Source organism: Magnolia sinica, chromosome 5, assembly GCF_029962835.1.
Source record: "Magnolia sinica isolate HGM2019 chromosome 5, MsV1, whole genome shotgun sequence".
Classification (NCBI taxonomy): domain Eukaryota; kingdom Viridiplantae; phylum Streptophyta; class Magnoliopsida; order Magnoliales; family Magnoliaceae; genus Magnolia; species Magnolia sinica.
The window spans coordinates 5,188,867-5,202,920 of NC_080577.1; the positions used below are offsets into that span (position 1 = coordinate 5,188,867).

General features: G+C 40.0%; 1 protein-coding gene across 2 annotated transcripts; it reads left to right on the plus strand.

Annotated features, from left to right (window-relative positions):
* The first annotated feature begins 28 nt into the window (after positions 1–28).
* LOC131245221 (uncharacterized) lies at positions 29–8,339 on the plus strand. Of its 2 annotated transcripts, none has more exons than XM_058244532.1 (4): positions 29–304; positions 412–518; positions 4,383–4,417; positions 6,755–6,845. In XM_058244532.1, exons 1-4 carry the CDS (start codon positions 302–304, stop codon positions 6,784–6,786), a joined length of 177 nt encoding a protein of 58 aa, XP_058100515.1. In that variant the 5' UTR covers positions 29–301; the 3' UTR covers positions 6,787–6,845. The 2 variants fall into 2 exon arrangements, with proteins under 2 accessions (XP_058100515.1, XP_058100514.1); XM_058244531.1 differs by lacking the exon at positions 6,755–6,845 and adding an exon at positions 7,960–8,339 and having other exon boundaries at positions 48–304.
* Positions 8,340–14,054: the final 5,715 nt, after the last annotated feature.

Consider the following 14,054-nt stretch of genomic DNA (forward strand, 5'->3'; position numbering starts at 1 on the left):
GCTAGATAAACCGATGGACGGAGTGGATTTCTCACGGAAGTCGAATGCCCCGTCTAGTGTCCGCCTACACGAACTTACTGTCGGCAGAGGCACAGGCATTTCGCGTCTACTGGACCGAAATCCGATGTAACAGAGGTGCCGTTTCACCCAACTGCAACGAACACAACTCGATGAATGTGTTTTATATCCACACCGCCCGTTTGAAACTATACTTAATGCCTTCTCTTTCGTCAGATATGGATTCTCCGTTTCAGTTTTCTGCAATATCGACAAACAACGGATCGTGTAGGACAGCCCCATCATGGTAAGATAAGAAGATGAAAGGAACTCTCCCTGAATTCACGTCTCCAAACATGATGTATTTTTTCTCTGATATTCTTTACTTCTTTCTTCTTCTTTTTGTTGTTGAAGTCGGCGCTCTTCAATTTCCATTCGTTCCTAACGGTGGTTCTGCTCGTCATATGCACTTGCACCTACGTCAAGATGCAGTTTCCCACCATCCTCGAACAGAAAACCGGGTACCCTCTCTGCTTCTCTCTTTCCACACCAAGCTGGCATTTTTGTATTTTCAGCTTCTCCCTCTCTCTCTAGGGTTTTGAAGCGTTATACTTGTCGAATTGATTGTTCCCTTTAATTCTTGGATTACGAGATCCATGGACCGCGTATGTGTAGGGGTGGGCCCGCCTTTTATGTGATTACATTTGTTCCTCCACCGGCTCGCTGGGGATGGTGTGGGATATGCAAATGGAGTAGAAGATCAAGTTTATCATTCTCCAGCTGGGAATGATTAATGGTGTCATCTCCAAGGGTCCTTAGTTCGTGATCCTGGTCATTGATCTGTTGGGCTCATGTGGATGGACCATACTGGAAAAAAAAAAAACTGGATACTGTGGAAGATCCTTGCAGTACAGTCTTTGGCCCTATTTTTGTACTTTGAACATGGACTGTCGCTGCATCAGGTGTTGTTTGGAGAAATTTAATTTGGGAATTACTCAAGAATTGGCAACCTGATTTTTTTTTTTTTTTTTGAAAGGTAGCAACCTGAAATTTGATTGTGGAAATCAGAAACTGTGCTTTGACGTTGATTGATTGATTGATTGATTGAGAGAGAGATGGAATTTGAGAATTCCTTGAGAATTCGCAACCCGAAATTTGATTACTTGGAAATCAGGAACTGTGCTTGGATGTTGAGAGAGAGAGAGAGAGAGAGAGAGAGAGAGAGAGAGAGAGCAATTGCAAAAAAAAAAAAAAGGACAATTGTCTCTCTCCCATACACACAATGAACGGTATAGAAAATTTTACTAAAGAGAAATAAACTGGATAATCCAAAAACAGAGGATTACCAACCGATGCAAAAGAAGAAAACACCATGAGACAGCAAGACTACACTCAACCACAACATTGCATCACATTTCTATATGCAGTTTGCAAATTTTGTCTAGAATCCACATTGGCCTTTTTAGGGACCAGTGGGAAAGAAAAGTCCCTACTAATACACAGATCATGAACTTCATCAATAATATCCACGATTCTCTGAAGGTAGGACTTACTGTTGGGAGACCACACACCTTTCTCCTATATGTGCAAATCAATGGGATTAACTATATAGAATATTTAATGGATGCTAATCACTTCCAACACAAGCAAACAAATCATCAAACATGTAGGATGCAAGAGACAACGAGATTTTTTACATGGAAAACCCTCCGATGCGAAGGGAAAAACAATAGGACCTAGTCTGGCACAAATCCACTATGTTAGAGATAATGGAAGTCTAATCATCAAGAGACCAAACTCTCTTGGATATTTAAATACATCACCCCAAGGGTAGATTTCAAGCAACAATGTAAAAAAATAAATAAATAAATAAAAGTTCTCTCACCAACTAAGGACTGTACAAACCCCTACACAATCCTTGGAAAAGACAATCGAAGAAACTTGCATTGTTCATGGAACCTCACGAATCTGGATGCGAAGATTTCGGTGATAGAAGGCTCTTGATCTTCTTATTCTACAAAACCCCTTCTCTTCTTCTTTCTCCTCTTTTTCTCCAAAAAAGTAAAACCCCAAATATTGTTAGAACACTCTCCAAGAAGAAGAAGAAGAAAACCTTTTCTTTTATTTTACTTTGCTTGGCCAAATGACACTTACGGGAATCACCTTCAATGATTGCATGACCCAAGGAAGCTTCAGACACAATCTTACATGCTTACAAAAGAGGCACAAGCAGTGCAGTTTCTAAGGATTTTGAATCTTAAAACCCAATGGGCCCCAAAAATTCATTAACGATGTTAGAGTTGCTATCATGTAAAATCCCCCCTAGGCCTGGATTTTGAACTAGTTAGGCCAGGTATACTAGCCCTATGCAAAATTTTGAATTTACTGGGTCCAAGCCCAGCACATTGTCAGCCTTAATCCCTCCCCGCCCCATTCCAAGTGAACCTGGTTTTCCCAACTGCTCCCTTCAAAATCTATCTTAGGCTTACCAGGGGAGGAGGATTCCATGTGACAACAGGGATAGAAGCTTTTGAATCCACTGTTTAAAATGTTGGACCAACAGGTTTGCCACATCACCCTAGCTCAAGTTGCTAGTGGGGACTAAATTCTCTTAAATAACAAGCCCACGGATGTTAACTTCCCTTCAAAAAAATCTTATATCTTTCTCTCCAGTTCACCAACTGTTTGCAATAGTGGGATTCTCTCTTTGGGGTATTTTACCCCAATAGTGAGTCCATTAGATCAATTGCCTGGATCATCATACCATGACCATATGCACTATCTATGCATCCACAAATCAAGGAGGGGGATGGGGGATTGTCTATCCGTCATCCATTAGCAAGACCAACCAAATGAGTGGTGTTGGCATAAATCAAACCATAGAGCATTAGCTGCATTACATAATACTTTGTGAAAATTAAAAGAAAATAATTGACTTATAAGTTATAATGGTTTCCTCTATTTCTGAAGATTCCTTGCTGTGTCCATCACCTTGATGAGAACTTTCCCCATCCATCGCTGTGTGGTGTGGAGAAAGAAGTCAAGAATACATATCCACATCCCTCAGGTCTTCACTCAAACTGGAAGAGTTGATGGGTTTCCCTTTAGACTCCTTCAAAAGCATCATCATCTCCACACCATTCAATATCAAACTTTTCGCCAGAAGTCTGTAACATTTACTGCCTCTGTCATAAGTTCCCAACACTTATTTTGCTCCTCGGTAGAGCTTTTGAAGGAGGAAGCATCTTGAATCCATTATTGACATTGTTATTCCTGTTGTTGGTAAAACAAGGGGAAAAAGAAAGAAAGAAAAAGATTCCTAATTCCTGTTTACTTCAAGGCTTAGTGACAAAGCATCCAAAGCCTAGACTCGAGAGTGCTTGTTGCCCCTCGATGGACGTTCTAGTGACTTAAAAAAATCCCAAGGTCCATATGGTAAGAAGGTAAAACAAAAATGCTTGCATGACTAGTCATGTGGGGGCGTGTGTGCCACCCTATGTTTTGACTGGGGCCCAAAAATCAGGCGTGATTGAAAACTTAGGCAGGCTACACCATGGGGAACAATTGAGATGGGAAGTCCCACCATTAAAATCATCCAAATTGTGTATGGGGTCCACTGTGGTGTGTACACGCCATTCAATCCAATGATCTTAGAAACTATGCCAGGAGGGATGGATTCCCCAAAAATAAGGACACCCTAAGACTCATGTGGGCCACACCTTGAATTTAGAGTTTTTAGGCATGATTTTACACCATTTCTTACAGTGAGGCCCACCGAAGTCTTGGTTGGACTGATTTTTAGGATCCATGGTGAAAATATGGTGGCTCATCTGATTGGCTTGATGGATCTGCTGCACATTCTCCCATGTGGTGCTTGGTTAGTAGGCATGCCCCCTGTATTACCACGCATAGTCAGGCTAGCATAGTCCAAGTAAATTTGTGTTATGGATGTGTGGTTGTTCTGTATTGGAACTTGGAGCCCTTAGGCAGAAAAGATGTGCTTAGCTGGTTTTAGTTACGCCAATGACATGGTTGGCCATTTACTATAGTTTTGGAATTTGTTTGGTTGATTGTTTTTCAACGTCACTTGATTGTTCATATTTGTTCAGATTTGTTGGTAAACTGATTTTGTACATAAACTTTGATATATTTCCAATGTTATCTTTTCCATTTTTTATTTTTTATTTTTATATTTGGATGAGTTATGAGATTTCTATATAAGGTTTCCAACTGTGCATTGCCTCTATGTATCAAATTTCAGCTTAATGGTCCATGCAGAGTGGTCACAACATGGACCAATAGAGCATCATGGTTTAGATTGGTTTGTTCTGAAATGGTTAAATATGTTTGTAGTTATGTTTCTTATCCAACTCCATTTCTGGCAGGTTTCGAGGTTTCTTTTGGAAAGCAGCCAGGATAGGTACCTTTTGGATTCTCAAGTATTGAATAATCTATTAGCATTATATGCGTTATTCTTTCATTGACAATTATTGGAGAGGAATTATGCAATGTTGCTCATTGTTAAATGTGCAGTTCGGTGGCAATCAGGAATCTGTACATCTGGGAACATGGTTCACTGATCCAGGCTGTTGATATGATGGACCCCAAAGTGGATGGAAGGTAAAAATAAAAATAAAAATAAAAAAATCTTCCAGATTGAAAGGAGAAAATCTTCAACTAATGGACTATAATACGCAGTTGAGGTGAAAATGCCGGGATGGTCCACATTTCAAAAGGTTAGTGATGCAGGACCAATGCATGAACTAAGTAACATGTGAGATTAAATAACCGAATTAAGATATTTAACAAAAAAACACAAATGTCGCTATATTCATCACAAATATCATGAAAATCAAAAGAAAATCATGCATAATCCTAACCTAAGCTACCAACATCGTAACACAAGATTACTAAATAAAAAAGAAACTAGGATCTAATGAATGTAAGGACATCCAATTAGCATAGGGTATAGTCTATTTCAAAATAGGAAACCTAATACAAACTAGGGTGAAAATTAGTGTTTGGGTAATTTTGGGAAAGCAGAAAAATTAAGAATTTTAGGTTTAGGGTTAGGGTTTTAAAGATGAAAAAAAAAAAATAATTGATATAATGATAGTGGGAAACCAAAAGGGGCAGGTGGGATTCACAAGTGTGGCCGTACGGTCACACGTGTGGCATGGGAGGATGAATTTAGGTCGGTTAAGGTTTGAATTGTGGATGGGTATGGGAAAGTTAGGTTTGAGAGAAAACGAAGATTTGGGATGAGAGAATTAAAAATCTAAAGATAATACTTGGATGAGGAAGAAAAAAGAAGATGGTGCAGGGATAGATGGAGACCTTGCACTTCCATTGATGAAGATTAACCTCGCGCCAATCTTCCTTCCAAATCGCATAGAAGTATCTTCAAATCACATAAAGATGGGAGAAGAAAGCAAGAATTTTTATTTTTATTTTTAAATCACAAAATTCATTGGGAGAGAATTCACACACCCTCTTTTTATAGATCCAAGAAGTTTCAAAAATTATAAAAATATCCGTCTTGTGAATTTTAACGAAAATAGCCCTAGTCTAAATAAAATAAACTAAAACACTCATAATATGTCCAAATATAAAATAATTAAAAACTAAATCTTAAAATATGATAAAGTCTAAAATTGATATGGACGATCAACAATCAATGGCTCGATCATATGATTCATGTTATCCAATGGCCCGATTGTCGCGTCCATCCAATCCAACGGTCTGGATCACTCCATAAAACAGTCCATGTGCATCTTCCCAGTGTGGGGTCTTCCAGATGTTCGCATATGCACATGGGGGTCTTTAGCACTATCACGGGTACTCACCTAACTACAAGGAAATCAGCGCGGCCTGCCTTCTCCTCTGATACGTACGTAAGGGTATACGTGACGTGATGTCCTCATTAGTTAGGATTAGTGTGACAAATATTACCAAAATTCTGAAAATCGCGCAATAAATGCACCAAACAATATTATCACAAGATTTTGGAAATCTTGGTAGATTTTAAAATATCGCATTTTTGTTGTGATATTAAATAAAAAAAATAATAGTAAAAACATTATGGAAATTGTTTTAATAATTCATAACAAATATTTTTGAATATTTTTCTCTACGGCAAGATTTTCCCAATAATATCCTGAGAAAAACCTCAAAATTTGAAAATCTCCTGAGAAACTTCTGGGCTGAGAAATAGCTAAGATCGAGATTTGTCGGTATGGTTAGGATCCTCCAGTCTGGGTGATTTTCAAGACACTGCCCATTGGAAGCCCATCCATTCAACAGTTTGGATCATCAAATTATGGTTCCACATGTACAAAATCCCGCGTGCCAGGAAACTTCATGTCTGCTGATGAGCAGGACTGCAGGACCTGATATTCCTCTTGATTGGATGTTACCATAGACGACAGGTTAATGTTTTTGCATATGTAACCACAAATAAGTTTCTAAGTTGCAATTGTCTAAACCATGGAAACAGAGTGTCTAGATGAATTCATATCAGAGAAATATTCCTTTTTACCTTATCTTTGTCACCGAAACTTTTCGCTCAAGGAATCTCCTTATCCTTCATTAAAGTGAAGATGGAGAGAACAATCAGATTTGCAGAAATAAGTTGCCGGGTTGATACTTTAGTGCCATTGCCAATGAATGAATCTTCAACAATTGGAACACATGCTTGGAATTCCTTGGAACAAAGAACTTTGATGCCTCTAATGTAGATATTCTTCCTTTTCTCTAGATCTCATTCTGATTTCTTGGCACTGTGTATGAGCACTTAATGCAGCCACCAAGTGAAATCAGGTTCTCTCTTGGGTCGTGTTTGCATTTGTAAGTGTATATTCTTCCTTTTCTCTAGATCTCATTCTGATTTCTCGGCAATGTGTATGAGCACTTAATGCAGCCACCAAGTGAAATCAGGTTCTCTCTTGGGTCGTGTTTGCATTTGTAAGTGTATATTCTGAAGTAATGAGAAAGTAGCCCCCAAATTGCACCGATGTTCCTTTTGGTTTGACTTGAAGTAGCATAATTGCAATATCAGACCCAGTCCTCCAATATGAATGCTAGGCTGCTAGCGACAAAAGCCCATAATTTTGGTTATTTTATTTGACTAGCATCACAATTCAACTAGATGTTGCATCCAAATGCACTCTTTGCGTCATTGTGTTGAACCAAATCACACACTAGACGCAAGCCATGTTAGTGGTGAGAAGATAAAAATAGTTAAAAGAACTTGAACCAAGTAATACACTGCATCAGGACATCAACAGAAGACTGCATTGCTCCCTCAAAACGATGTGCACATTGACCGTGAGCCCAAATGCATGCCGCCATCTTGTTCATCAAGCAACAAAACTTGCATAACGGTTCTTGATGGTCAAAAGCTATTTGGGAAAGTGAGATCAATGGTCCAAGCAATAGTTTAAAAACCTAAAAACTCAACTCAATTTTCATTTAGGTTGGGTTGACTCAAAGATTCGACGCATCTCAACTCAGTAGTCAGTAGTTAATAACAATAAATTAAAAACAGTAGGAATAGGTGAGGATATTTAAATTATTTATCTTTGGTGTTAATGTTATTAAATGAGAAAACAAGTAACTACCTGTTGCATGGCTTGCTGGTTGAGTGCGTCGGTTGTGGGTTCAACTCCTGTCTTTTGTTCCTTTTAATTGAAAATACCCTTGACAAGGCAAGTGATCCACCCCAAGTCTCTACGAGTCAACTTGACAAGTATTCCCAAGCCAGGGTCAAGTCACTCTTAGATTCAAGTTCACTGGTGGCTCAGCTGAAATCTCACTGACTCGTGTTGACTCAGCTGAGTTTCGAATTGAGTCAGTCTTTTAAAACTAGGTTCCAGACTGCTGTAAATGTCAACTAGCAATCTCAGCATCATTCTGTTTTGCATGAATTCATCATTTGACAAATCTCTCTTTTATTTGAATCAGGTGAACGCTTGAGTCCCTGGGTGGCCATGGGGTGCTTCACGATGGGTGTGTCTATAATAGTTTTTTGAGCGTCTGCAGCAGTTTCATTCTTATCTGCTGGGGTGGCGGGAAGAGACCGCTTCTACTGATGCCAATGGCACCTACTGCACATGGGTTCTTATGTAAGGATATGATGACTTTCGATTGCGGGACATGGGATAGGCCTTGTGGTTGGCTTGCTTGTATTTCATAAATGGTCCACATAAAATGCTCTGCTTTTTTCCTACATAAGCTGGAAGCCTTTTCTCATAGTGGGAGATTGAATCTTTACCAGAACAACATTTTGAGAATAGGTTATATTCTATTGACCACTGGCCCACATTGCCGCCATTTTTGCTTTAGCTGGAGCTCTTTATTGAAAGTGCCCATCTTTCAGATTCTTCCAGCATTGGTGCTCACGAAACTCACTCTGATGATCCAAGCCATCCGTTAATTGACCAGCTGACTGGGTGGTTAAAATAAAAATATAGCCTGAATTCCACATGAAAGAGCTACTGTTGGCTAGTTGGATGGCTCAGATTGTTCATTAGAGGTGACCTTTTGACCCATCAACCATTCATCTTGCAACCCACTATGTCAAAAGATAGCCCACCAGATAAGACTCATCTCTGGGTATCCTACCATCTTGATAACGATAGCTTTTGGGCGAAAGTCCAGTTCTCCGCAGGCACGGTCCGTTCACGCCAGCTGGTTTTCAGTTCTCACAAGTGATGGGCCATGGTTATGTATCCAGACCGTTGATCTGTTGCACTCCACTGTGGATGGACCAAGCCCCAGAAATCTCCCATCTTGATTACAATCAAGTGCTAATAGTCTGTTACGTGGGTTGGTTACAATCAATGATTAGGTTGTGGTCAAACCACTTATATGCTATAATCGGTGACTCGGTCTGACTTATTTTAATACGGACGAGTCAGCACAAAATATTAGGTGGGTTTATTTATAATCGGTGGTGGGATTTGAATTCGCAACCTCAAGGTGTGAAACATGGTAGAGCCATCTCTCCAAAGCACATGGAGTAGAGTGGGCCACAATCAACTAGAACCGGCCCAATAAATTGATGGATATGATCTTTCAATCTGTGCCCCATTTGTAGCAATTTTCATCGACATCCTCGGGTCTAGGATCATGTCATCGACCTCGTTATCCATTTACTTAGAAACAGCCGTCCAAAGCGAGCAGTTTCTGACTCATACTTGCGTGGACGGTGACAAATTCGAATTGGTGAGATTGTTACACATGCTGACCATATTCTATACAAGCTTCCAGATGAATAGTTTGGATTGTCACCTGTTAGGCCACATAAACATAGCTCAATTAGATGGATGTGTGACAATCTTAGATGGATCATAAACCAACAAAGTATCCCAAATTGATGTCCTAATTAAAATGGAAAAATAATCAACGGTCCGAATTCAACAATCGATTGCCCATAAATCAAAGGAAAGGATTTTATTTTTATTTTTTCAGTTAAGCGTATTTTGAGCTATGAACTATCTACAGTGAATCCCACGATTGGATGATTTAATTGAGTACATCATGCCACGTGTACAGCTCGAGTACGAATATCACTCTCTGCTCGAATATTAAATATCCCCCTCTCGATTTCCAGAAATCAGGCTGACCTATATGTTATTGGGAGCACGAATGAAATTTTGGACGGTTGAAAGGGATCAATCAATACATGTTTAGCCACCTAATGCTGTGTGATTTTTCAATACTCCGTGAAGGATGTGGGACCCGCGATTTTTATGGCTTGGATTGGGGTGCTTTGTTTGGCACTGGAAAGATGATGCAAAGTGACGCATGCGCATTGGAGCTCTTCCGCGAGTAGTGCATAACTTCAGAAGCTGCAAGCGCAACGTAGCAGTAGCCACTATGCAACGTAGGTTGCATGCACCACAATCCACACCATCCAAACAGTGAGGCGCGACAGATGGGTCCCACCCAAAAGTGGCATTCGAAGAATGATACTGGCTGATGAAAATAAACCTTTAAAACGAAAAATGGTCCACGTTGCAATTTCAACAAACAAGCATCTATTAATCGGGTATCATGCTCGTTCTATCAATCCGATATCGTGGGCGTAGCTTATAGATAGTGAGGTTTTCAATTTGTACGGTTGGATTGAGGCCTACGTGTATATATGTGCATCTGAGGCCCGCGCGTGTTGGGAAATTGGGAGTCCATTACCTGGACCGAAGATCGAATCGAGATTGAGAAATTTGCCACTGTATGACCCATTTACCCGCTTAACCCCACTCCTTTGTACCTCACCAGAATAAGCCCAGATGTACGGACGACTTGCCAAAGGTCGAAAATGCCCCCTGCTTTTACCTTCAAGCGGATCGGCTGGTGCTCGACGACGAGCGCTGACGCTCCTCGAACTGCGAGTTGTACGAACGGTTCAAAAGACATCAACGTTACACGGGCCCTACAGTTATGTATTTATTATATCCACAACGTTCATCACCCATATTTCGAGTTCATTTCAGAGCATTATCAAAAAAAAAAAAACATATCAAAAGATCAACGGTACCACACCACAAAGAGCAGCGGGAAAATTGATTTTCACCGTTAAAACCTTTATAGGGCCCACCATAACATTTATTTTCCATCCAACCTATTCATAAGGTCACGAAGACCTGGATGAAGAGGAAAAACAAATTTCGTAATGATTAGGGTTTTGATGGTATACATTCAATTCCCCTGCCTTTTACAGCGTAGTCCACACTTGATAGTTAGATCTGTCTTATTTTTCATCTGAAGCCTTAATATGAGCTCGCAAATAGGTAGACGGTTTGGATATAACACAGAACTCATGATGGTACCCACAAAAGTAACAAAGATTCCACCAAAAAGATAAAAAAGAAGCCCAGACCGCCGCACCAGGCAGAATTTATTTTTATTTTTCTTATACGAGGAAAACTTTTTCCCCGTCATATTTTTCTCTAATACATGATTATGTAAATATATATATAAGTATATAAAAATATTTTTCAACCTTTTAATTTATTTCTTTGTCAATTTATTTAACAAGCATATATCCTAAAATATAATGAGTTGCTTAAGGTACCACGTATGATTTTGGGGTAGGAGAAGCTAATTTAGCCAACCAATGTAGTTATTTTCTAAGATTTCATCAGGTCAATAGTTAAAAATCCATTTCATTCACTTCGCGGTCAATTTCATTCACTTTGCAGTCAATTTCAATCAATTCGTGGTAAATTTCATTAACTTCGTGATCAATTTCATGCATTTCATGGTGAATTCCAACAAATTCCCTTCACTTCACGGTCAATTCCATGCATTTCAAGGTCAATTTTTTTCACTTAACGGTCAATTACATGCATTTCACGATCAATTCCCTTCACTTCACGGTCAATTCCATGCATTTCACGATCAATCACCGGAATTGAAGGGAATTGACCATGAAATGCATTGAATTGACCGTGAAGTGAAAGAAAATCGTCGGGATTGACTGTGAAAATGAATGGAAATGACCGTGAAGTGAAGGAAATCGACCATGAAATACACAGAATTGACCATGAAGTAAAGGAAATTGACCGTAAAGTGAAAGGGAATCGCCGGGATTGATCGTGAAATGAATGGAAATGACCGTGAAGTGAAGGGGATTGACTGTGAAATGAATTGAATTGACCCCGAAGTGAAGGGGAATCACCGGGATTGACCGTGAAGTGAAGGGGATTGTCCGTGAAATGAATTGAATTGACTGTGAAGTGAAGGGGAATCGCCGGAATTGACCGTGAAATGCATGAAATTGACCGTGAAATGAAGGGAATTGACTGTGAAATGCAAGAAATTGACCGTAGAGTGAAGGGAATTGACCGTGAAATGCATTAAATTGACCGTGAAGTAAAGGGGAATCGCCGAAATAAACCGTGAAATGCATGAAATTGACCCTGAAATGAAGGGAATTGACCGTGAAATGCAGGGAATTGACCGTGAAGTGAAGGGAATTGACCGTGAAATGCATTGAATTGACCGTGAAGTGAAGGGGAATCGTCGGGATTGACCATGAAATGCATGGAATTGACCGTGAAATGAAGGGAATTGACTATGAAATGCATGGAATTGACCGTGAAATGCATGAAATTGACCGTGAAGAGAAGGGGAATCGTCGGGATTGACCGTGAAATGAAGGGAATTGACCGTGAAGTGAAGGGATTTGACCGTGAAATGCATTGAATTGACCGTGAAGTGAAAGAGAATCGTTGGGATTGACCATCAAATGAATGGAAATGACCGTGAAGTGAAGGGAATCAACCGTGAAATGAACGAAATTGACTATGAAGTGAAGGGAATTGACCATGAAATGCATTGAATTGACCATGAAGTTAAAAGGAATTGCCGGGATTGACCGTGAAATGAATGGAAATGACCGTGAAGTGAAGGGGATTGACTGTGAAATGAATTGAATTGACCACAAAGATAAGGGGAATTGTCGGGATTGACCATGAAATGAATGGAAATGACTGTGAAGTGAAGGGGATTGGCCATGAAATGAATTGAATTGACCGTGAAGTGAAGGGGAATCATCAAAATTGACCGTGAAATGAAGGGAATTGACCGTGAAATGCACGGAATTGACCGTGAAGTGAAGGGAATTGGATGTGAATACATTGAATTGATCGTGAAGTAAAGGGAAATCGCCGGAATTAACCGTGAAATGTATGAAATTGACCGTAAAAAGAAGGAAATTGACTGCGAAATGCACGGAATTGACCGAGAAGTGAAGGGAATTGACCAAGAAATGCATTGCCTTGACTGTGAAGAAAAGGGGAATCGTCGGAATTGACCGTGAAATGCATGAAATTGACCGTGAAATGAAGGGAATTGACCGTGAAATGCACGGAATTGACCATGAAATGCATTGAATTGACCATGAAGTAAAGGAGAATTGCCGGAATTGACCATGAAATGCATAAAATTGACCATGAAGTGAAGGGAATTAACCGTGAAATGCACATAATTGACCGTGAAGTGAAGGGAATTGACCGTGAAATGCATTGAATTGACCGTGAAGTAAAGGGTAATTGCCGGAATTGATCGTGAAATGCATGAAATTGATCGTGAAATAAGGGGAATTGACCGTGAAATGCACCGAATTGATCGTGAAGTGAAGGGAATTGACCATGAAATGCATTGAATTGACCGTGAAGTGAAGGGGAATCGCGCGGAATTGACTGTGAAATGCATGAAATTGACCATGAAATGAAGGGAATTGACCATGAGGTAAAGGGAATTGACCGTGAAATGCACGAAATTGACTGTGAAATGCATTGATTTGACTGTGAAGTGAAGTGGAATCGCTGGGATTGACGTGAAATGCATGAAATTGACTGTGAAATTAAGGGAATTGACCGTGAAATGCACGAAATTGACCGTGAAGTGAAGGGAATTGACTGTGAAATGCATTGAATTGACCTTGAAGTGAAGGAGAATCGCCTGGATTGACCGTGAAATGCATGGAATTGACCGTGAAGAGAAGGGGAATTGTCGGGATTGACCGTGAAATGCATGGAATTGACCGTGAAATGAAGGGAATTGACCATGAAGTTCACTTCACGGTCAATTCCGTGCATTTCATGGTCAATTCCCTTCATTTTACGGTCAATTCCATGCATTTCACGGTCAATTCCCTTCACTTCACAGTCATTTCCATGCATTTCACGGTCAATTCCGGCGATTCCACTTCACTTCATGGTCAATTCTATGTATTTCACGGTCAACTCCCCTCATTTCACGATCAATTCCATGCATTTCACGTTCAATTTCACGTGATTCCTCTTCACTTCACGGTCAATTAAATACATTTCACGGTCAATTTCCTTTACTTCACGGTCAATTCCATGCATTTCACGGTCAATTCCCTTCACTTCATGGTCAATTCCATGCATTTCACGGTCAATTTCCTTCACTTCACGATCGATTCCATGCATTTCACGGTTAATTCCGGCGATTCCGCTTCACTTCACGGTCAACTCCCTTCATTTCATGGTCAATTCCATGCATTTCACGGTCAATTCCGGCGA

What these genes read in the sequence shown, in the direction of transcription:
- LOC131245221 (XM_058244531.1), top strand. An exon ending in ATCCTCGAACAGAAAACCGG is followed by an intron (nt 519 to 4,382) that starts GTACCCTCTCTG and finishes CATTTCTGGCAG; the next exon opens with GTTTCGAGGTTTCTTTTGGA. An exon ending in TTGGAAAGCAGCCAGGATAG is followed by an intron (nt 4,418 to 7,959) that starts GTACCTTTTGGA and finishes TATTTGAATCAG; the next exon opens with GTGAACGCTTGAGTCCCTGG.